Source organism: Vitis vinifera, chromosome 4, assembly GCF_030704535.1.
Source record: "Vitis vinifera cultivar Pinot Noir 40024 chromosome 4, ASM3070453v1".
Lineage (NCBI taxonomy): Eukaryota > Viridiplantae > Streptophyta > Magnoliopsida > Vitales > Vitaceae > Vitis > Vitis vinifera.
In genome coordinates this window covers 6,986,939-7,007,954 of record NC_081808.1, presented here as the reverse complement: position 1 = coordinate 7,007,954, position 21,016 = coordinate 6,986,939, and the positions used below count along the sequence as shown (strand labels likewise).

The following is a 21,016-nucleotide window of genomic DNA, read 5'->3' as shown; positions in this document are numbered from 1 at the left end:
TACAAATCGAGCATCTTATCGGGCTTCAAAAGAAACAAATCTTTAATTGTTGACAGTTCATCAAAATTCAAATAACCAATTTGCTTTTCACACAACAAATTCCACATCCATGTTGCCTTAATTCCAGCAATAGCTAAAGCTTGACACAGTTTTGAAACAGATGGAAAATATACAAGTCCTCTATAAATAACACCAAGAAGGAACTTCAATTTAGAGTTTGGAATGAACCTATGAATGTATCAGTAGGAGTATACAACCATACCTGATTCTCAAAACTTGAGCCATCTCTTCTCTTTTTCTCTGCCCACAACTGCTTTTGAAGCAGATGCATGAGCTGCCTCGGCCTCTGCCAAAGCTTTGCGAGTCTCATTCAATTTTCTCATGGCAGCCTCGTAAACTACTTTCTCCTTCTTGTTTCGGTTCACCATTTCTTCCAGCTTCTCAACTCGAATTCTCAATTCCCTCACTTCATCATCATAGGCAACCAGAGCCCGTCTGTCTTCTTTCTTCCCCTCCCCTAAACTTTTATTCTGCTGCTTCTTTGCTGATCCACCATTCAAAGCTTCTCCATGCATTGCAAGTTGGGTATTGATGAGGCTGAAGACATCTGGTCTTGATTCTTCTTTATCTTTTTTAGCCCGAGCTGCAGCAGCAAACTTCTTATCACGTTTTCTCTTACCGCCTCTACTCCGCTTCTTCCCCCTACTTTCTTTGTTCTCCTCGTTTTCATGGGACTCAAGGGCATGATCAAGAGATTGCTTTGGTGGGAGGACTTTCACAGAGAGAGGGTCCACGATTCCCTGTCCAGATGCCCCTAAACCCATTCCTTCTCGGTAACCCATGTTGGCCATCATCTTGGAAGCTATTCCACGGGTGTGATTCTCCCACTTGGCAAAAATGGCAGTCTCTGTCTGGATGCCCCTCTGCAGGGCAGTGCTTTCTAGAAATCCTAAACCTTGTGACCCCTCTTCTTCTTCATCATCACAAGAGTCAGATTGTTCTGAACTTGAATCAGTTTCCCCATCACTCATTTCAGCATACTCAGATAAGGAAATGGATTCAGTCCCAAGCTTTTCCGAGCTCCCGTCATCTCGGAAAACAACCTTTCCTACTCTGAGTTCATTGTCCCACGATTCAAGTTCAGCCTCCTTCCAAATGCCATATTTGGCGTCTGAGACTGCCCAAATGCTGGACCCCACGAGTGATTGCTCCCAAATTGTTGGGTTATATTGCTTCAGGGAAGATAAATGGACATCAACTCCTGGGACAAAGAAACGCATATCAGCACAGAGGTGGTGAGGACAATCAGTGAACTTAATGTTGAGTGTCAGCTGTTTGTCAATAAAGGAACGATAATTCAGGAATTAAAAAGTGCTACATACATCACATAAAACCAATTGGTGACAAGGGCCAAATCTAATTACAGGAAGCCTAGAACAGCAGTGGATGAACTATAAAGTAGACCTGGGAAATGGTTCCAGAATTTCCCATTTTCTAGTGTTGAAAACAGAAGAGAATTAATATTAAATAAAATTCTTCAGTACAAATTGAACAATGACAGCTCCTGTTATTTTTCAGTGGAAGTGGCTTTAAACAATATAGGCTGGCTAAGTTCTCCAATTCATCTCTTACTATGCATTACTTTCAAGGGAATAGACAAAAACACATGAAAATGGTGGGATTTTTGAACCAATTCAAGGATCTACCTGTCCAAATAATAAAAACAACAGCAACATACCATGTGATAAGCGGCAGTTGGTGCCAAATCGGCATCGTTGCTGTAGAAAGAACTTGCATATCTGCACTAGGGTGGTCTAGCATTAGTAAGTTGGTGTGACCAAAACCAGAGGACTCTTATGTTTCTATGCTCTAGAACAAGAAAATTTCCAATGACATTAAAGACTCATGTACTACTTGACCTGCATGCTATGCAACATGTTAGTCTTTTTCTGCACCTTTTTTAAAGGAAAAAAAAATCCAAATCACTCCGATGAAAAGCAACATGAGGCTGAAGAGTGAGAAAGAGTGCATGTAGTAGAAAACCGGTAAAATAAATGAGTACTTTGGAAAATAGTCTGTCAAATATTGATACTCAGTTTTATTCAAATATTAACATAGAGAAATGCTAATTTCAGTAATAGGGATCCAGTAAATCTGTCTAATCAGCTCAACATTAAAAACTTCACATTGAAGAACAATGACCTAATTCTTGTAGAAGCGATAATCATAGTTGAACTGACAAAAATCAGCTAATCCTCCAAGACGAGGATCTCTTACCCTCTATGTTTTCTTTATCAGCTCATCTTTAAAATTAGTAAAGAAAATCAAATGTGGTCATCCTAAACAAGGTTAATAATCACTTCATCTACTAATCCCATGAGTGGAACTCAAGAACCCTGACACTGTAACTAGTTTCAACTATAAACTATTATTTGTAAAAAGAATTTCCTGCTCAATTCAGCATAATAGAGAAAATGCAATCATTCTAATTAGATCACTACTTTGTCCTGCTGATCCCATTAGTGGCTAGCAGCTAAAGAACAATGACATTCCATAACTAGTTTTAACTATAAATAAATGTCAGCAGAAAGAATCCAGTGCTCAATTTTTCCATATAAAACTTTTTTAACATTTTGTCACAGGGTCTGTCAGAGGAATGTAAAGAAAATACAGTTCAACAATTTAAGCAGAACAATAACATTCTAAGGTTTTTGACCACCTAGTTCTCAAGGGCTGGGATAAACAGTTAAAACAAATCATCTGTTAGGTATTATTAAATTCTATTTCATAAAAAAATATTTTCCCGAATGTGATAACAAATTCATTAATATTAACAACCAAGAAGTTCAATACCTAGCATCGAACTCCCATGTTCTTTTCATAATGGTATCTCGAAACAAGTTCCAGGACAACAAACGTAAGGATTTTTCTTATCAATGATACTGATATTATCATAATTTTTTCTTTTCTATTACTATAGCAAAGATGGAATTACAATTAACAAAAATCCCTCTAGTTGTGCAATTGAGCTTCTAAGATCAGTAAAGATATGCTTGTCACTAGATCTTAGATCTTACAGCATGGGAAGAAAAAGATTCAAACAAAACACTTAAACAGGATGCATTCTCAGTCCTCAGACATGCACCAAACCAACATGTTACCCAAGAGAGGCATAGGATTTGGAAGTAATTTTTTGTTGATAGATAAACGCACAAGGATATATTAGAAAAAGGGTGCTTGAAAGGCGACCCAGAGCATACATAGGATTTGGAAGTAATGATGAGGGGCAAATGTGTTCTCACCTCTGAAACATATCAACTAACAGAATTGTAAGCAGGAACCTTGCAAGCTGGGAGCCCTTATTTTGCTACTAAAAATTTTTAAAGCAAACATGTAAACTTCTCATGTTACTATTACTCCAGTGTCATTCAACTAGCATATATCATAGTGATTACTGTTACTAGGAGAGGCTTTCCCAAGTTCCAGGGCATTAATATTATAGCTTAAATGTTAGGTTCCTTCCCCATTTTAAGACTCAATGTCATGCCACATAAGTCCAATAACAAGCTATAAAATTATTTTTGGTAGAAAATTCCATCACTAGTGATAGAATTATATAGCATACAAGTTCAGAATTTCTAAATTTTTTGTAAATTTAAACTTTGTAATGTAATTAATTAATTAAAAACAATAGCATTTAATGAAGGAAAGTTTCAGCATGTATAAATTGTCTACTGTAGATGACTGTTTTGTTTTTTAGTAAGTAAAATTTAATGCAATAAGTGCCAAGAGGGCTGCAACAAACATACATGGAATGTACACAAAGATCAAGAAGACAAAAAGTGAAAAAAGAAAAGACTCTTCACTCCTTAAATACTATCCAAATCATCAATGAAATCGATAAAAGATGGCTTTCATCTACAAATCAATGGGCATCTCAATTTTATTACCATTCTTTGATTCTAGCAACAAAACTCTTTTTTTTTTTTCTTTTTTTTTTCTTTTTTATAAGTAATAGAATGTATTCAAAAGTGCTAAAAGCGCACAAGAGTACACAAGACATACAAAGTAAACTTGGCAAAAAATGGGAAACAAGGAACACAGAAAAACTATTCCCTCCCTCATCCAAGCCCCAACCAATCTAAGAAATCAACCATATTCGTATACCCACAGCCCATACACACATTAATCCACATCAAAGAATCTCCTATTTCTTTCCTTCCAGATCGTCCAGAAAATGTAAGGAGCGGCTCTCCAAACCTTAATACGTCTTCTATCTACAAAAGAGTCACGCCGCCCTAAGAGAGTCCCCCTAACCGATTCAGATAAAACCCATTGAACACCAAAAATGGAGAACACCAGCTATCATAAAATCCTTGCCTTGTCACAATGAAAGAGGATATGATCAATGGAATCCAGCTCCTCTTTGCACAAAGCACACGTGTTAGCCAACTTTCATCCTCTTCTTTGAAGCTAATCCAACGTCAAAACTATTCCTCAGCAAGCCTCCCAAGTAAAAAAAACCCACCTACACAAGAATCCATGAGTTCCAAATTATTTTTAAAAGGAAAAGGGTGGTATAATCTGTCTCCAACAAAGAGTAAAGCTCTCTTACCTTTGTTATCTTCCTTCCATACTACTCTATCCTCCTCCTCTCTATTCATTGTCTATCATTGAAGCTTAGAAAGAAACCTATCCATAATGACTAACCTCCAATCGTTTAGATTCCTAACAAAATAAAAGTTCTAATTTCCTCCTTCCCCACTTTGCTCCCAAAAATTAGCTACTCATGCCTCCTTTGAATCAGAAAAGGGCAAACAAGGAAGAGAAAATCTCATATAAAGGTTGCTCACTGCACCATCTATCTTTCCAGACATTCACTCTACTCCCATTACTCACTTTGAAGGAAATCTTTCTATTAAAAAACTCTCACTACTTTCCAATTTCTTTCCAAACCCCAGCCTCATAGGGCTTTCTGACCACTCCTAACCTCCAACCCTCCTCTTCCTCCCCAAACTTTCCTTTTATGATTTTCTTCCACAATGAATCTCTTTCACTAGAGAAACACCAACACCATTTGCAAAGAAAGGCCTTATTACGCAAAGAAAGAGAACGAACACCTAGTCCTCTTTTCAATTTTGCTTTACAAACAAAAAACCACTTGACTTAGGTGGTGTTTGTTTTTTGGCTGAATAGAAAAAGCCAAAACATTTGGCTTTTTCTATTTAGCTAAAAGTACCTTGTTGATATTAACCAGCATAATTAAAGTGAACTTGATATCAATAAGTTTAGTCTAATTATGTTGGTTGATGTCAATGAGTTACTTTTAGCTGAATAGAAAAAGCCAAATAATTTGGCTTTTTCTATTCGGCCAAAAAACAAACACCACCTTAGTGCATTTTGTTCTCTAATGCCCCTCCTCCCCAAAGAAAATCCCTTTGCATCTTCTCTAATCTCAACCTAACAATTCTTGGGATGGTGAACAAAAAATAAAATAGATCGGTAAACCGACAAGAGCTCTATGAAGTAAAGTAAGTCTTTCCCTTTTTGAGAGGTATTATCTCTTCCATAACAAAAACATCTTACGAAATCGTTCTTCTACCCCATCCCAAACTGTGACCAATTTGAAAGAAGCCCCCAAGGGAAGCCCTAGGTAAGAAGAAGACAACTTTCCCACCTTGCACCCAATTTTGCAAGTCAAATCTTCCACATTGTCCATCTCCCCTATTGGAATCATCTCGCTTTTTTCCAAGTTAATCTTCAACCCCGACATAGCCTCGAACCACATGAGAAGCCAACACAAGAAAGTGACTTGCTCCTAAGACGCCTCACAAAAAACAATGGTGTCATCCACAAAAAGGAGATGAGAGATCCCTTTACCCCCACCCCCTCTTCCCCCAACCTTGAATCCTGAAATAAAACCATCATCCCAAGCTTTGAAGAACAATCTACTAAGGGCCTCCATAGCAATCACAAACAAGTAGGGGAAAATAGGGTCCCCTTGTCTCAATCCCCTCGAGCTTTGAAAGAAGCCTGTAGGAGAGCCATGTGTGGTCAAATGGCCCAGAGATCACTCTGCAAAGTAATACCTGACTGCATCCACCACAATGTCCAATGCATGCCTTGAGGGCATGTGAAGGCAGCGTAGTCCAAGCCGTCGCCAAGATGGCCACGAATGGTTGCAAAATGACCACACAAGAGCCTCATAGTAGTAATAGTATTGATAATTGGGTTTGACTTGCTTTAAGTGAGCTTGAGCTCAGCATAGCTTTGCCCATATTTGGGCTTCGGCTAGGCAAAGGCTGGCATGAAAAATGAGGCATTAAGATACTCATTTCTCTATTCTACTATTATCTATCTATTCAAGATGGCTTGAACTTGGCCTGAAGCCTGTACAATAGAATGGTTGACATCTATGGGCTGAACTTGAGACATGCACAGAGTACATATACTTCAGGCTGGACTAACCTTGCATAGCTCAACCCAGCCTGATTATTGGTCCTAAGTAGCATCCTCGTGTTGGAATGCCAACAAGAGTTATCTTATTCTTTCTTCCTTCTCTCTCACCCAGCCCCAACCATCAACCCAAATGAAACAGGTAAAAAGAAAAATATACATAAAATAAATAAATAAATTTCAAGGAGGATGACTCAAGATGTCGATGGAAACTTCTATTGAAGATACTTTGTTTTACCTAAACAAGCTTACCATCTGTGGAAATATATAAATTCAAATAACTTGATAAAATAAAATAAAAGATCAGTTTAAGAGGGAAAATAACTGTGACACAGGACAAACAAGTATATCTGAGCATTGCACGTACCAACATATTTTCAGATGTGGGTGAAAGGAAAGAAATCTTTGCAGAGTCCAAACCTTCCAACCCTAAAATGACACCATTATACCAGCGACCATCAGTGTAACGGAATCTACATTTTGATCCAACATGGTAACTTTGCTCCTCTAGTGGTTCTGCTTCAGCATCTGATGGATCAAGGGGCTCCACCTTGACATCCTCAGCAGTATATTTGTGATCATGTAGCGCTGAATCAGCTTCTCGCAATAAACGTGCCCGTTTCAGGTGAAAAAGCCCTTCTTCTGCATCTTTGATTGCCCAAATAAGCTCCTCATGAACCTGATCCAGTTAACTTAGTAATCAATACTATAAATCATATACCCAGAAATCCCATCAGAGAACATTGATATTTTATAAATAAATGCAATTGCTACATAACTATTAGAATGTGATAACAAGTAGGTTTTATTATAAGAGACAGCATTAGCTATTGTAATCCAGAAGCAGTAACTCTCAAACATTTTTTTTTTTTTTGACAGGAAATTTTTTGTCTCCATTGGGACTCGAACCTAGAACCTCCCACAAACCCTCCCCAACCCTTTACCACTTGATCCAATCCTCAAGGGCTAAGTAAATCTCAAACATTTGAACTCTCAACAGATTGCAGCTCTAAGAAATCGAAACTCTCATTAAGTGACTAAAGTCCAATGGACATTACTCATTGAAATTCCCTGATTTTTTCACAGAAGTTTTTTATACACAATATTGATATCCATGCTAGCTTCCAATGCTGTAACTTAAATCCAGAGCACCGTGTCAAGAGTGATATTGCTTAAAGTTGCTTCCAACAGGCATGCACATAGTCAAGTAGATCAATGCCATTTCTCCAATGATACAAATTCAATGCACGATACTCTTACTTATATTACAAAAAAGATAACAACCAGACTAAAACAAAATAGTTCTAGACAATAATTTAAACTATATATCAGAATGAACTTGACCAAAGGAGCAAGACTTATTAAAAAAAAAAGACCAAGGGAGCAAGGTAATCAGACCTGACTGGTCAGAGCCTATCTGCATTATAAGATAAATCAAGTGACCTATTAAAAAATTATAAGATAAATCAAGTGATTCCACGAACTAGGACAATATACTAGAATATGATCACTGTAAAAGATAATGACTTTAAACAGACTCATTAATGGATATTAGCATCATCCTTCCCATTCCAACTAGTGAGAATCCCCAATTTCTAAAAGTTCTTATGTTAGTGGAAGTAGCACCCACTAGCATTCAAACTACACCAGTTAACAGGACCGACCCCTACACCAGCACAGTTCTTAATTGCTTCCTTTCAGCCAACCTTTGTGAGAGGATGGCAATCCCTACCAATTCAAAATAATATGGATACCTCCATACCCAACCATGGCCAAAGGATCAATACCCTGGCTATAAAATCTTGAGACAAAAACCATGTCAATAAAAGCCTAAATGAGCCAAGCAATTATTAATTTTTTCACTTCAAAGTTTGATCTGAATTTTCTATCAAAGGTAAGCATTAGCCCAGAAAATACAGAGTTTGGTTCAGTTTAAGCCCTTAAATTGACATTATCAATAAAATTAATACTAATTACACACCATTTTTCATTCTAAGCATTCAATTTGAGGTTCCTTTGAAGGAGTAGAATCAGCTTGATAAACAATAGTTTTAGGATGATTTAGAATGGAAATAAGAAATAGAACAGCATCATCAATCAACCATATTATTTTTCATTTTTTTTGTATGATCATTTCACAAGCTTCATCTACATTTCACCATACTGCTAATAGCTTCGAGACAAGCTTAAACCTAAACTTTAAATTTTTAATTTTCCGTTCTTTTCATTTCTTTTCTTTTCTGTTCCTACATTTTCTCAGCAACCAAGGGGAGCAAAATCCAACGTCTAATTTCTAAATAATAACCATAATAATAATAAAAGGGAACTTCGGATCATAAGCTGTACCGCTGTACCACACAGCTCAGTTGTACGGAGTCCTATTGATTTTAATGGGTCTAAATGAAACAGAAAGAATAAGTAGAAAATTTCCAATCCCTCTGTTTAGGGTTTGCAAGATTTTTTGAGAAAGCAAACGGGAAAGATGGAAGATGAAGAGAGAGAAGAGTTGTACCGAGAGGAGCTCCGAGTTTGTAGGGTCGGAAACAAGGGCTTCTTTGAGAACAGCGAGTGAGTCTCTCTGTTCTTCTAATTGATTCTCCAGCTGTTCCTCTAGAGCTTTCTCGTCTTCCTCCGCCATTCCTTCAAGCCTTCAAGGGGAGAAATGCGGTTGAAGCCTGTTCTGAAACACACACGCATCAAAGAGGCTGGGAGAAATAATACAAACATAGAAATAAAATTTTGAAGTCGTATATCAATACACACGTGCAGACAATTGTATGCCCTTTTTTTATTTTTTTATTTTCTTTTCTAGCTTTTTTTTTTTAAGGGAAATAAACACTATTTTAAATATTTGGCCTAGGGAAAAAATAATCCTTTTAAAAAAAAAAACCAAAAACAAAATTTATATTGTAAATAATGTATACAAAATTTCATATGGGCTTGTAGAAGAGATGGGAAGGAGCGGGGACGACAACTGTTGAGAAGGATGAAGTGCGCAGTGGCGAGATCTGGGAGGGAAGGAAAGAAGAAAGGAAAGGGGTTGGGTATTGAATCGTTTAGTTTATCAAAAACTGTTTGGGTCAATCGGTTCATCAGTCCGATCGTTGACTCTGGCGGTTCGAGCCCGACTCAAAAGCTGGTCGACTCTAGGACCGGACTGAAATGGTGGCCGGGTGGTGGTTAAACCGGTCCGATTTTTAAAATGCTAGTAAATATGACATGAATGCTTCTTATGTTCTTTTTTTAAAAAAAAAAACGTTTCCATTTAAGATGAGTATAAACAAATTATTAAAAATATTTTTTTCAAAGAAATTGTCATATTTTATGTTGTTAAAAATTAAGTGATATATTTTCCACTCATGAATTATTTCATTTTTTTAATCAAAAAGTCTTAAATATTTTTTCATTTGATTTGCATTTGTTCGAGATTAAATAAACATGCAACATAATTTTTTGTCATTACATTCAGCACGATGCTTTAACCAGAAGCTTGAAATATCATTCAATTTTTTTTCAAGACTTCTACATTGAATAATACAAGATGGTGTGTAATAATATGATTTTTTTTTTATATGTAATCCTTATAATTATGTATTTCCTCTTGATTACTTAAATTTTAATTATCTATAGCCTAAAGTTATGTAAAGTAAAAGTTAAAAGTCATATGATCATAAATTATATGAAAAATATTATGTTCATATATAGCCGAGGTTATGTAATTATTATTAGCATTCAAAACCATAAGTTATGAAAAATCAAAAGTTATATATGTCATGTTTTATATAATCAAGTTAGAAACTTGTAATCATTGACATTTTAATTTTGTAATGACCCGAAGCTATATACACAATTTTTAATTCTCTTGTATAATAAGAACTTATACAAAACAAAATTGTCAATTAACAACTCTATGACTAAAAGCTACATGAAGAATTTCTAATTTTGTTGTATAATTGGAAGTTATATTACAAAATAATCATTAATTGATTTATGTAATTGTAATATCACTCCAATTTTGATTATTTTATAATCTAAAGTTATGTAGAAAAGTTAATACTTTAATAAATACTAAAACTCATATATCTAAAAGCTATTTGAAAATATTTTATTATAAACTTATATTATATGTAGCTAGAAGCTATTTATTAGGGAGAATCGTACTTTAGATCCAGATGACACTGAAAATCGACCCTTAGTCCTCATAATCTGACTATTTAAGTACAAGACCTAGATACAAGCATGAAAATTTAAGTGAAAGATATCATCCTTAAATGGCCGGATTATGAGCACTAAGGGCCAATTTTTAGTTCATTTGAGTCTAAAACACAATTCTTTGTACTATCAAGAGGATATATAAAAATTGTTAATTATAATAAAGAATAGAATTATTATAATAGCTAGAAGATATAAAAGCCGTATCTTTATAAAATTTATGTAACTACAAGTTATAAGAAAAACATTTTATAGCCTAAAAGCATGCTAAAAATTCAATTAGCCAAAATCTATTTTAAAATATTATATTATGAACTTATATTATATGTAGTTACTAGTTAGAAGTTATATAATTATTATTACTCATAATCTGAAGTCATGAAAATGAGAAAATTAATATTTTTTTATACTATTAAGAGGATATATAAAAATTGTTAATTATAATATAGAACAAAATTATTATAATAACCATAAGATATCAAAGTTACATCTTTATAAATTTTATATAACTAGAAGTTGTAAGAAAAATATTTTATAGTCTAAAACTATTCAACAATTATTTTTACATTTTGATGTAATTATATAAAAATATTTTAGTGTTTGAAGCTATAGAAATAAGCATATAGATAATATTTTAGTATTTACATATTATTGAAAAATTAATATTTTATATATCAAACCATACAAAAATAGGTAAATGATTAATAATTTTTTGAACTCTTATCATTGAAATGGAATTTTGGGTTGTATAAAGACATGATTTTTATATTTAATACCTTGTGTTAGGGGTGAGATTTTAGAACGCTTTATACTCTAGTTGTTTACCACACAAGAATCTTCCTATGTGAAATAACAATAGAAATTAATTTTAATATTTCTTTTTTTAATACATGAGAGTGATATATAATACTAAAATATGTTTATATATAAAGAAAAAACTAGTTGAGTCATTCAAAATGACTTTAGATTCACTTGATTTGAAATCTATTTGCTTAATAAAAAGATTTAAAGAAGTTGAAGAAAATTTAGAAAAATAAGTATATTTCAAAGTAAAATTATATTTGAAAATTTTCTCGATATTGACATTGAATGATAGAAGAGTGAATGAAAGAAGAAGATATTGTATTATATTTCATTTACTTTTTATAGTTTTTATATTTATTTTTCCATGTTATCCTTCTTATTTTTAAAAATTGGTTAAAACTTCTTTTTCTCTAAATTTTTTCGTTATTTCAGTTCAATTTTAAAAAAATTGTTTCTAAAGAAAAATAGCCAAACAACATTATAGATTTTTAGAAAAAAAAAAAAAAAACCTTTTCTAAATCACGGGACAAACGGTCTGTCACCTTTTCTTCACCAAGTGGAGTAAGTCATAATTTCTGACAATGATCTTTTATTTATTTTATTAAATATATTAACCTTAAAAAAATATTGGAAAAGTGAATTTAAGAGCTAGAATGATATTATACATGGAAACAAATCCTGCCAGGAAGACATGAACAAGCAGCACACTATCATATACATTCCATAGCGGGTATCAATTTGTCAATATAAACCTAATAGTATTGTTAAGCATAAATTTCATTTTCACTGACAGATAGAGTTGCATGGGTTCTTCGGAAACAAATCCAGAATGGGAACTTCATTAACGCTCTGATAAAACATCTTACAAAGCAGTTGCCTAAATACAACCAACAGAATTAAAGCAATCCTTTTAGGTTTCCATGAGGACTCACCATCTGAGCACTTGTAGAAACTAGGACAGCTTCCTTGAAAGCAAATTAGTATTCCCTAGAATGCTTCGCCAGCTCAACCTGCCAAAAACCATTAAAGAAAAAAAGGATATATAAGCATGAATAATATGAAGACCTTTTATGTTTTTGAGGATAAAAAGAAGCCAGAGTGACTCAGTAGTTTGTCCTCAGTATGTATACAGAATTTGTTTATTGAGGAATGAGTCGGTCCAGCTTTCGAATCAAAGGTTCAAATCACCGTTTTCTAAGCTCTGTCACCCAACTTTTAGGTTCTATGATAGAAAGATTACACTTTACAAAGTTGACTCAATGATTCAAACCACTCACTTGACTGCAGCATTTGCTTTCTATTTCCCATTTAAATCATGATTGCAGAGTAACAGCAGAACTACTAAAACAAACAAGCCAACCCACTCAATTGGATGGAAAAACACATCAACCTCAAAAGCAGGAGAAACATGCAAATAGTGTCCAGTCCCCCTACTTTCATTCTCACTTGGGTTTATAGATGTTAAAGTGATCCATAAATATAATCAAGATTAAGGTAGGTTCCCATTAACCAACCTGAAAGGCAACAGAATTCTTTTAGAAGAAACTGCCTAATGGTAGATAAAATCAGAAAGGATGGCATTTCCTTTACAAACTTACAACTTCCTAATTAGTCAAAACTCAATTTCCACAGACATTAAATGGAAGACCTCAGAAAGCAAGAAAAGACATAAGTAACACACTACTATCCATGCATTCCCTCAGAAGACCTAGCCAAAGACACAAATTATGCCCTATAGGTCAATGAAATGAAGCCACAAGAAGATCCTTCTCCACTGGGATGACAAGCAGGTCCCTATGTCAGGGATCTTAATGTTTCACCTTATACCTGAGCCTTCTTCAACATTATTTTGAATGTAGGGAACCTCTCTTGGTATGAAAAAAGGTAACATTGAATAGAATTATTGTTGAAGTTTAGGATGAAGGCTTCAATAAGAAGTACAATTGAAGTTCTGCAATCAAGTGAGGCTAGTGAACAAACAGAACAAATTTAAGACCAAGGTCACTATTCATGACAACCCTTTTCCTTCTTTTTTTTTTATAACCGTGGATGTTCGGGCCAGCTTACACGCATCTCGACTAATCCCACGGGACCTTGAAGTTAACGACCGGGTAAACCTCTAGTGGCCTTGAGGGGCCTCGAACTGGTGACCATTGGGGAGCAAACCCAAAGCCGGACCAACTGAGCTACCCCTCAGGGTTTCTCAGCCAAAGTTCAAATGATAAACTGAGAATGTGAAATACAATAGATGCCAACTTTAACATTAACTAAAGCTGAAGCCTTTTCTTCAAAGGGATTTAAAACTCTATTTCCACCTTTAATTCCAATATTACTCTCCTAGTAAACCATTAAAATATTTTTACTTCTACACATCATTCGTTTGCTCAACAACATATCCAACCTCAAATGCTAATTATAAGGCCGCTTGGAGCCACATTTTATAGATATGTTTCTTCACCAAAGAAGAAACATCATAAGACATTTTCAAGCTTTCAGAAACATCACTGACTTAACCATGATAGTGAAGGTGACGTAATTTTTAAAAATACATTTTCAAAATTACATCATAGGTAGAACTCCATTCTCTTTAGATATTATAAAAGGAAGACATGCTGCTTAAAGAAAAAAATAATAATAAAAGCCAACCCAGCTAATGAAGGAGGGGTCTTTTCACTGAATAATTGTTTTGACAGCAAGAAACCAAAGAGCGATGTGTTGGAGAGTTTGGAATGTACCAAAAAACAAACTTGAAGGATGATCTATCTTTAAGCAAAATCTAGGAAAAAGAACTATTCATCCAAAGCAAACCCAGATAAAAAGCCCTGATAAGCGCACACATGCACAAACCAGGAAGACAACTCGAGGAGAATACGATATCCAGAGAGCATCTGTTGTATTTTCTTCAGATAGCAACCTAAATTCTCAAGGAATAAAAGTCCAGCCAAGAAAGTTGCTAAAGGAAAAAAGGCAAAAAGTAAATTGGGAGAAGATGTCACACCTCAAATGCATTCTTCAGATAGTCAAGTTCCTTGTCTAGATCATTGATAGCTTGATTATAAGCCTGCATTGGTGAAGACTGACTGGTAGTGTGAATCTGAAAAACACCACCAAATTGTTCAAAACCAGGAGCACCAGAACTTTAAAAGGATTCTGAATATGCCTCACTCTGATTTAGTTCACCAACTACAGAAACCAGAGACTTAAAAGGAAAAACATGCAAATGTAAATATTCTGAATTAAGAAAATAAAAAAAATAGGTTTCACTAAAATGAAGTTCATCCCCATAACATATGTCATTAGCATGTCATGTTAACATCAATAAAAGGGATTGAAGCCCACTGCCCCATTGGCCCTACTTAATATCTCAACTGCCCCAAAGATCAACTCCTGAGAAGTTCTAACATCTGAATCAGAAATTATAATTGATTAAAAGTAAACACTAAAGTCATGAAACAGAGCTGATTTCCTTCAGCACTTAATCAGATAAATGGGATCAACCTGACAATATATTCAAATCCTCTTTTATTTCTGATGAAATGATGCAATTCAATAGAGCACCCAACAGCATGAATGTAAATCAGATCCGTAAGAACAATCAAAACAATAAAATCAACAGAAACAACCAAATTAATAGGGCTGGTATCAAACTATATGAGGTGTAAATAATTCTATTTTTTATTCTTTCTCAAAGACCAAGTTGGGGTTCTGGACCAAATGAGCAGTTGAGCATTCAATCAATGCAAAGGGTATTTGATCTAATTCCCAGCTAGAAGAACTCCTAATTACAAGATAATTGTTTAGGGTTTTGATAAACCCTAGACCTATGATGAATTAGACAACCACTATGGTTTAATGACCTGCAAAATCTACAGAAAAATTCGCAGTGTATTTCCAATAAACTCAATCAAAAGAATCTATTCGCAACGAAAAATGATCTTTTTCTGAGCTCCCCTCGTTTCATTTCAACGGAAAATGGTCCATTTTCCCAAGGGGGAAACAAAAAGTGGAGGGGAAGTACAAACCCTAATAATGATTTTGTACTGAAGAGGGTGCGGAAGCTTGTAACCAGCGAAGAGGACATTCTCGTCTCTGTGAAGCTGCCTGCAAATACGAGTATTTATAAAAATCGGGTGAAACATTTTCAAGAAAGAAAAAAAAAATTGTAGATGAAATAGATTTAAACCAGTACATGCGAAGAATGTTTCCGATAGTGTGGTCTTCCCTCTCTACAGTGAAGGAAGCTGCATTAATGATTTTCGTGTCTCGTTCGTATGAAACCCTGCCAATCATTCAAGGATGAATACACATACAGAGAGAGTTTTTGAGAGAGGAGAGAGAATACGATATACTTCTTTGTGCCTTCAGGGACGACGAATCGCTCGTAACGATCAGGGGCGTTCATGGTGGTGTCTGGTTACTTCTTCTCCCTCCGTTGATCTCAGAGCTTGGGCACTTCACCAAAGGGGAAGCCGGAAGGGAATGGCAATGTAAATGGGCCGGGTCGGGCTTAAATTAAAATTTTATAACTAAAAATTTTAATTTATGAAATTAAAATATTTAAAAATAATTATTAGAGTTGGTATATTTAGCACTGGTATGATTTATATTTACATTTTTTAAAAACTATTTTTTATTTTAAATAATAGTATTTTCATATTTTGGTCCAAATTCCAAAACTTCTAAATCACATCCTCGAAGCTCATAATACGACACCGTTTTAGATCTGCCGTGTATTTGCCATAAAACGCACCGTTTCGAAGTCGATGCTATGACTTATGATTGTCATCTCCTTTTGATTGAGATTCTCCCTCCAAAATAACCCTAGAAAGTGGACAGTCTAGAGCGAGAAAGTGGAGTTGCAGAGAATGAAGAATCAACAGCATCATGAAGCTATGGACGGTCTGCTAAACCTCTTCACCAAGGCGAACCACGATCTCACGCTGGTTCAGCACCGCCTCGAGAAAGAGTTCCAACAGATTTATCCTCACAATGTTAGCTCTCCAATTTCTCGCATTTTTTCCCCCTTTTTGTGGTTTTCATCCTCTTTTTGGTTTCCGAAATGCGAAAAGACTCACCAAATTTAATATTTTTTTCCCTCGTTTTTGAGAAAATAGAGGAAAGCAAATGAAAACAGAACTGAATCTTTAAAATTTTCTACTCTGATGGTGTTTCTTTCGTCGTCTTGAGTTTATTTATTTATTTTTATCCGATTTAAGTTGTTTCTGTTTTACCACATTTTCTCACCAACCAAAGGGAGCATCAAGGGAAGAAAGTTGTGAAGATAATTTGTTTTCTTTACCTGCATTTTTTCTCAGAAACCAAACAGAGGATTAGTATGATTTAGGAGATGTGTTTTTTTAATGGTCTTTTGGTATGTAGGCAAATCCTATGATCCTAGTTTCTCGCATAAAGAAACTACAGGAGGATCTCTGCTCCTTGAAGGAACAATGCCAGGAGCTACTTGCTGCAAAACAGGTATGCACTATTATACTCTCTCTTTCATTGGAGAGTAAATTTGGCAAGGAAAAGGTACAAAATTCTGAAATTTCTTATTTTGTTGCTTGAGAAAAAATGAAAGGAATAGTTGATGGAAATAGAATGGAGCACTACCACGCTCAGAGGTTAGTCAGTGAAAGCATCATTGCTAAGATCAAGCCATTTCCATTTCTACGAAGCATTCATTTAGGCTTTTCTTTTGAAATAGCTATTTGTCTTCACAAAGATATGCTAGTAAATACAGTCAAATAAATTACTGGTAGGCTTACAATTGACATCCCCGAAAGAATATTGAGCTGGATGTGCTTTCTAAATGGTGTTGATAAGAACAGGTTACCTGGAAAATACTTTTTAATCCAAGGGAAACATCATGAAAAGTAATATAAATATGATTTGAATTATGTATCAAATTATTTTTTCAGTATTATTAACTGGATTATGTTCCAAGGGCCAAAATCTAATAAGTATTTGCAATTTATTCTGAAAAAGGAACCAAGATTACTAATATTCTTTGACTATTGAGTTAAAGTTTTAGCTGACTCTGAACAGGCAAATAGGAATTAGGATGTGAAATTTATCTCTTGAAACCCAGTCAACCTGCCATGCACAATGATAGATAATGTTGGATCAATAAAGTAAAATATAAAAAATATAAAATATAAAATATAATTAAAAAAATGGAGCTTCTGGCTTGACTCGCCAGGATTTTATAGGGAAATGTTTTTTCCTTTCGAAGGCAATAATAATATTATATTAACAAGCTCCAAAAAACAGCCACTAAGGTACATAGGGCATATACAGCAAGTGCTAAAGGATCCACAAAAACTGTTGGCCATATGTACAATAGTGACTAAGACCTGATGATATAAACAAAGTGGCTGAAACAAGTGCCAAATTTTCTTAAATTGGAATATGGGATTTATATCACAAACCAGACCCTTCCTGGACTCTTACTTTTTGCTTGTTATGTAACAGCATCCAATGATACCCAAGACTAAGCTGGTGGCAATAGTATGGTTGATTAGAGCTGTCTAGAAATTGCAGTATTTAGCCCGTCAATTATAATCTTCATTAAAATTGCATGAAAGAGATTTATGAACTTTGAAAAACCACTTGTTTAGACATCTTTACTTTTTGAGAGAGCCCTTTATAGTGGTTATTGATGCAATTAACTATTTTTTATATGGAGGCTAGTTTATTCATTCCCTGTGACCTTATCAGGCATTGGCAGTTTGATTTGTTTGAGGTCAGACTATAGAACTGGTAAAGCCTGGTCAGTTCTGATAATGCTGTGCTTAGAAATGTGTTGGAGAACTGAGATATGACAGCCACAGTTGATTTGTATTGATGTTGGTGTTTTTTATTTGGCTTAGAACTTACTCAACTGACAATGCTCCTCCACCCATGACCAAAATAGTAAAGGAGAGAAAATTGAAAAATCCTACAGTTGGAAGATAATATTATCTATTGATTTCCCTCGTAGGATTTGATTGATAAGGCCAGGACTACTTTGGTTGGAAACAGAAGTTTACTGCAACGGATGCAAGCACCTATGGGCATTCCCCTTGCCAGTGATTCTGATGATCCTGCATATGCCAACTTTAACCAGGTAATTTTATTATGCCTCAATATCAATGGGTGGATTCCATTCCCAACATACTTGGGAGCTCATGTATAAAAATCAGTTAAACTCTAATTAGGAGGAAAACAGAACACTCAATAATGCAAATAAAGGCATTCAAGCAATACCTGTTTTGCATATACAATGGTTGGAAACCCTGTTACATATATTGATTCATTATTCTCTCCTCTAATTATCTAGGCACGTTTATATTTATTCATTTTCAACCTTTGTGCTTTATTAAGTTGTCTAAATGATGAAGCATCTTATCAAATACCAATGTTTGTTTGACTACACTTCTTGTTTTCTGTTTTTAAAATTAGAAAATAGTATGGTTGATTAGAGCTGTCTAGAAATTGCAGTATTTAGCCCGTCGATTATAATCTTCATTAAAATTGCATGAAAGAGATTTATGAACTTTGAAAAACCACTTGTTTAGACATCTTTACTTTTTGAGAGAGCCCTTTATAGTGGTTATTGATGCAATTAACTATTTTTTATATGGAGGCTAGTTTATTCATTCCCTGTGACCTTATCAGGCATTGGCAGTTTGATTTGTTTGAGGTCAGACTATAGAACTGGTAAAGCCTGGTCAGTTCTGATAATGCTGTGCTTAGAAATGTGTTGGAGAACTGAGATATGACAGCCACAGTTGATTTGTATTGATGTTGGTGTTTTTTATTTGGCTTAGAACTTACTCAATTTGACTACACTTCTTGTTTTCTGTTTTTAAAATTAGAAAATAGTTGTAACTTTTATATAAGATATAAAAAAACTCTTAAAAACTTACACCAAAGAGTCATGGTTTTAAAAACTGTTTTAAAAAAAATTGAGCTATCAAAACATTTTTACAACCTCAAATTTTAAATTTTTGAAGGTAATTTTAAAAGACATAAGGAAAATACTCTTTATGCAAGAGGTTATACTTTTTATATGTAATTTATTACTTTTTTTATTTTAAAAACAAAAAATAGGAAGTGTATCTAAGCAGACATTAAGTTATCAAATTTAATATTTTCATTATCAATATCTTTTCACTCAATTAGCATTATCAGAAGGTTGTGTATTTTCCAGGTGGTGTCTAAAGAATTTGCACCACTGGCCAGCAAGCAACCAAAATTGAACTAGTAGCAAGGCTTTGCCTATAACTAAGCACCCAGTCATAAGTGTCTTCCTGGGTAGCTTTTCCTTTGCTTGTAAAGCCTACAGAACCTAGCCTGGTTATATTTTCTTATTTTCTTCATAATCTCCATTATAAGGACTCTTTAACACATTTTCTTTCACTTGGTCTTTGTCCATCCTTACACACACACACATACGCACATGGCATAGTAGAAAGTGTTCACCCTTTTGATACTTATAAAAAAAAAAGAAGTGTTCACCCTTTTGATGCTCGTCTTGCAGATCATTGATGAGTGGACCAATCAAGTCAGATCAAGAACAGGTAAGGCTTTCAGGACCTTGCTGGTGTGTAGTTTAATTTAGCAGTGTGTAATGTATGAATTTATTTACATAAATGGGTTCTGGAGTAATAAAAAATGAAGGAAAATTTATTTGTTGTTGAATTCAGAAACCTAAGAACTGCCAGATTTTGTTAATGTACTTAGAAATTGAATATTTCATGCTTTTACCTTGACAATAAATTTAAATATACATGCACATTGTTTTGGAATACTTTCATAATGGCAAATAGAAGATACTACTAATTTACCAGATGAGATACACAGCCAAAGCATGGGGTTTTATCTTTTTCTTTTGTTATAATCTTCTAGAAATGCAAGGTGTGTAATTCCAATGGGTTGGTCTAACCTAGAGAGTTTGCTTGTTTTTACTTTGTATTTTTTTGTATTTGATTCCTTGTAGTTTTGTTTTTCTTTGGTGGGAGAATTTCTCATCCTTCTCTTGTACTTCCTTTTTATCAATATATCCCTTTGTCGTTTTCTATAAAAAATAAATAAATAATCTTCTAGAAATGAAAAGGTTGAAATAGCAAATCTTGTGTGAATGATGCAGGGGATGTGACCCACGAATCAGAGTCTGAGGATATTAACAAGATGCTCTTCTCAGCGATAGTTCAAAGCAACTGAACCGACAACTTTGAGGGCTAACATGGTCATACAGGTCGGCCTTCCCATCCTATATGATTACTGTGCGTGATTACCATCTTCCAGTTGGCAAGTGAAAGCATTAACAAGCGAGCTTGGAGACTCCCAATATTTGGTTAAAAACTTGCCTAGGATATGCTTCTAGTACTAAGATGTTCAATGTTCAATATACAGCTTGCGTGTTGTCTGTATCTCTTAAGCCTTGCAAGTAGAAAGGCCTTGGCATTTGGCAGCCACACACATGAAAGCCTAATCATTGTATAAAGAACGAGTTGCCTTTGTTTATTTTGTGCTATTCAAATTCTCCACCAGTATATCTCAT

General features: G+C 34.6%; 3 protein-coding genes across 3 annotated transcripts; 1 reads left to right on the top strand and 2 right to left on the bottom strand.

The window, feature by feature from the left end:
- Nucleotides 1–66: 66 nt before the first annotated feature.
- On the bottom strand, nucleotides 67–9,621 carry LOC100254356 (zinc finger CCCH domain-containing protein 18). The gene is made up of 4 exons (XM_002285544.5): nucleotides 8,969–9,621; nucleotides 6,824–7,135; nucleotides 1,739–1,799; nucleotides 67–1,261 (listed from the first exon to the last, which is right to left on the bottom strand). Exons 1-4 carry the CDS (start codon nucleotides 9,092–9,094, stop codon nucleotides 270–272), a joined length of 1,491 nt encoding a protein of 496 aa, XP_002285580.1. The 5' UTR covers nucleotides 9,095–9,621; the 3' UTR covers nucleotides 67–269.
- Nucleotides 9,622–12,164: 2,543 nt separating this feature from the next.
- LOC100259467 (DNA-directed RNA polymerases II, IV and V subunit 11) lies at nucleotides 12,165–16,040 on the bottom strand. Its single transcript, XM_002285542.5, has 5 exons — nucleotides 15,822–16,040; nucleotides 15,662–15,751; nucleotides 15,495–15,573; nucleotides 14,471–14,566; nucleotides 12,165–12,482 (listed from the first exon to the last, which is right to left on the bottom strand). Exons 1-5 carry the CDS (start codon nucleotides 15,872–15,874, stop codon nucleotides 12,450–12,452), a joined length of 351 nt encoding a protein of 116 aa, XP_002285578.1. The 5' UTR covers nucleotides 15,875–16,040; the 3' UTR covers nucleotides 12,165–12,449.
- Nucleotides 16,041–16,211: 171 nt separating this feature from the next.
- LOC100264643 (uncharacterized) lies at nucleotides 16,212–20,979 on the top strand. Its single transcript, XM_002285541.4, has 5 exons — nucleotides 16,212–16,463; nucleotides 16,852–16,947; nucleotides 18,452–18,577; nucleotides 19,994–20,033; nucleotides 20,603–20,979. Exons 1-5 carry the CDS (start codon nucleotides 16,338–16,340, stop codon nucleotides 20,674–20,676), a joined length of 462 nt encoding a protein of 153 aa, XP_002285577.1. The 5' UTR covers nucleotides 16,212–16,337; the 3' UTR covers nucleotides 20,677–20,979.
- The last annotated feature ends 37 nt before the right edge of the window (nucleotides 20,980–21,016 follow it).

Coding starts and splice junctions, on each gene's coding strand:
- LOC100254356 (XM_002285544.5), bottom strand. CDS start 9,094: ATGGCGGAGGAAGACGAGAAAGCTCTAGAGGAACAGCTGGAGAATCAA. Junction 7,136..8,968: donor CAAACTCGGAGCTCCTCTCG/GTACAACTCTTC, acceptor TAACTGGATCAG/GTTCATGAGGAGCTTATTTG. Junction 1,800..6,823: donor CCACATCTGAAAATATGTTG/GTACGTGCAATG, acceptor ACCCTAGTGCAG/ATATGCAAGTTCTTTCTACA.
- LOC100259467 (XM_002285542.5), bottom strand. CDS start 15,874: ATGAACGCCCCTGATCGTTACGAGCGATTCGTCGTCCCTGAAGGCACA. Junction 15,752..15,821: donor GTCCCTGAAGGCACAAAGAA/GTATATCGTATT, acceptor AATGATTGGCAG/GGTTTCATACGAACGAGACA. Junction 15,574..15,661: donor ATCGGAAACATTCTTCGCAT/GTACTGGTTTAA, acceptor TCGTATTTGCAG/GCAGCTTCACAGAGACGAGA.
- LOC100264643 (XM_002285541.4), top strand. CDS start 16,338: ATGAAGAATCAACAGCATCATGAAGCTATGGACGGTCTGCTAAACCTC. Junction 18,578..19,993: donor CATATGCCAACTTTAACCAG/GTAATTTTATTA, acceptor CTCGTCTTGCAG/ATCATTGATGAGTGGACCAA. Junction 20,034..20,602: donor TCAAGTCAGATCAAGAACAG/GTAAGGCTTTCA, acceptor TGAATGATGCAG/GGGATGTGACCCACGAATCA.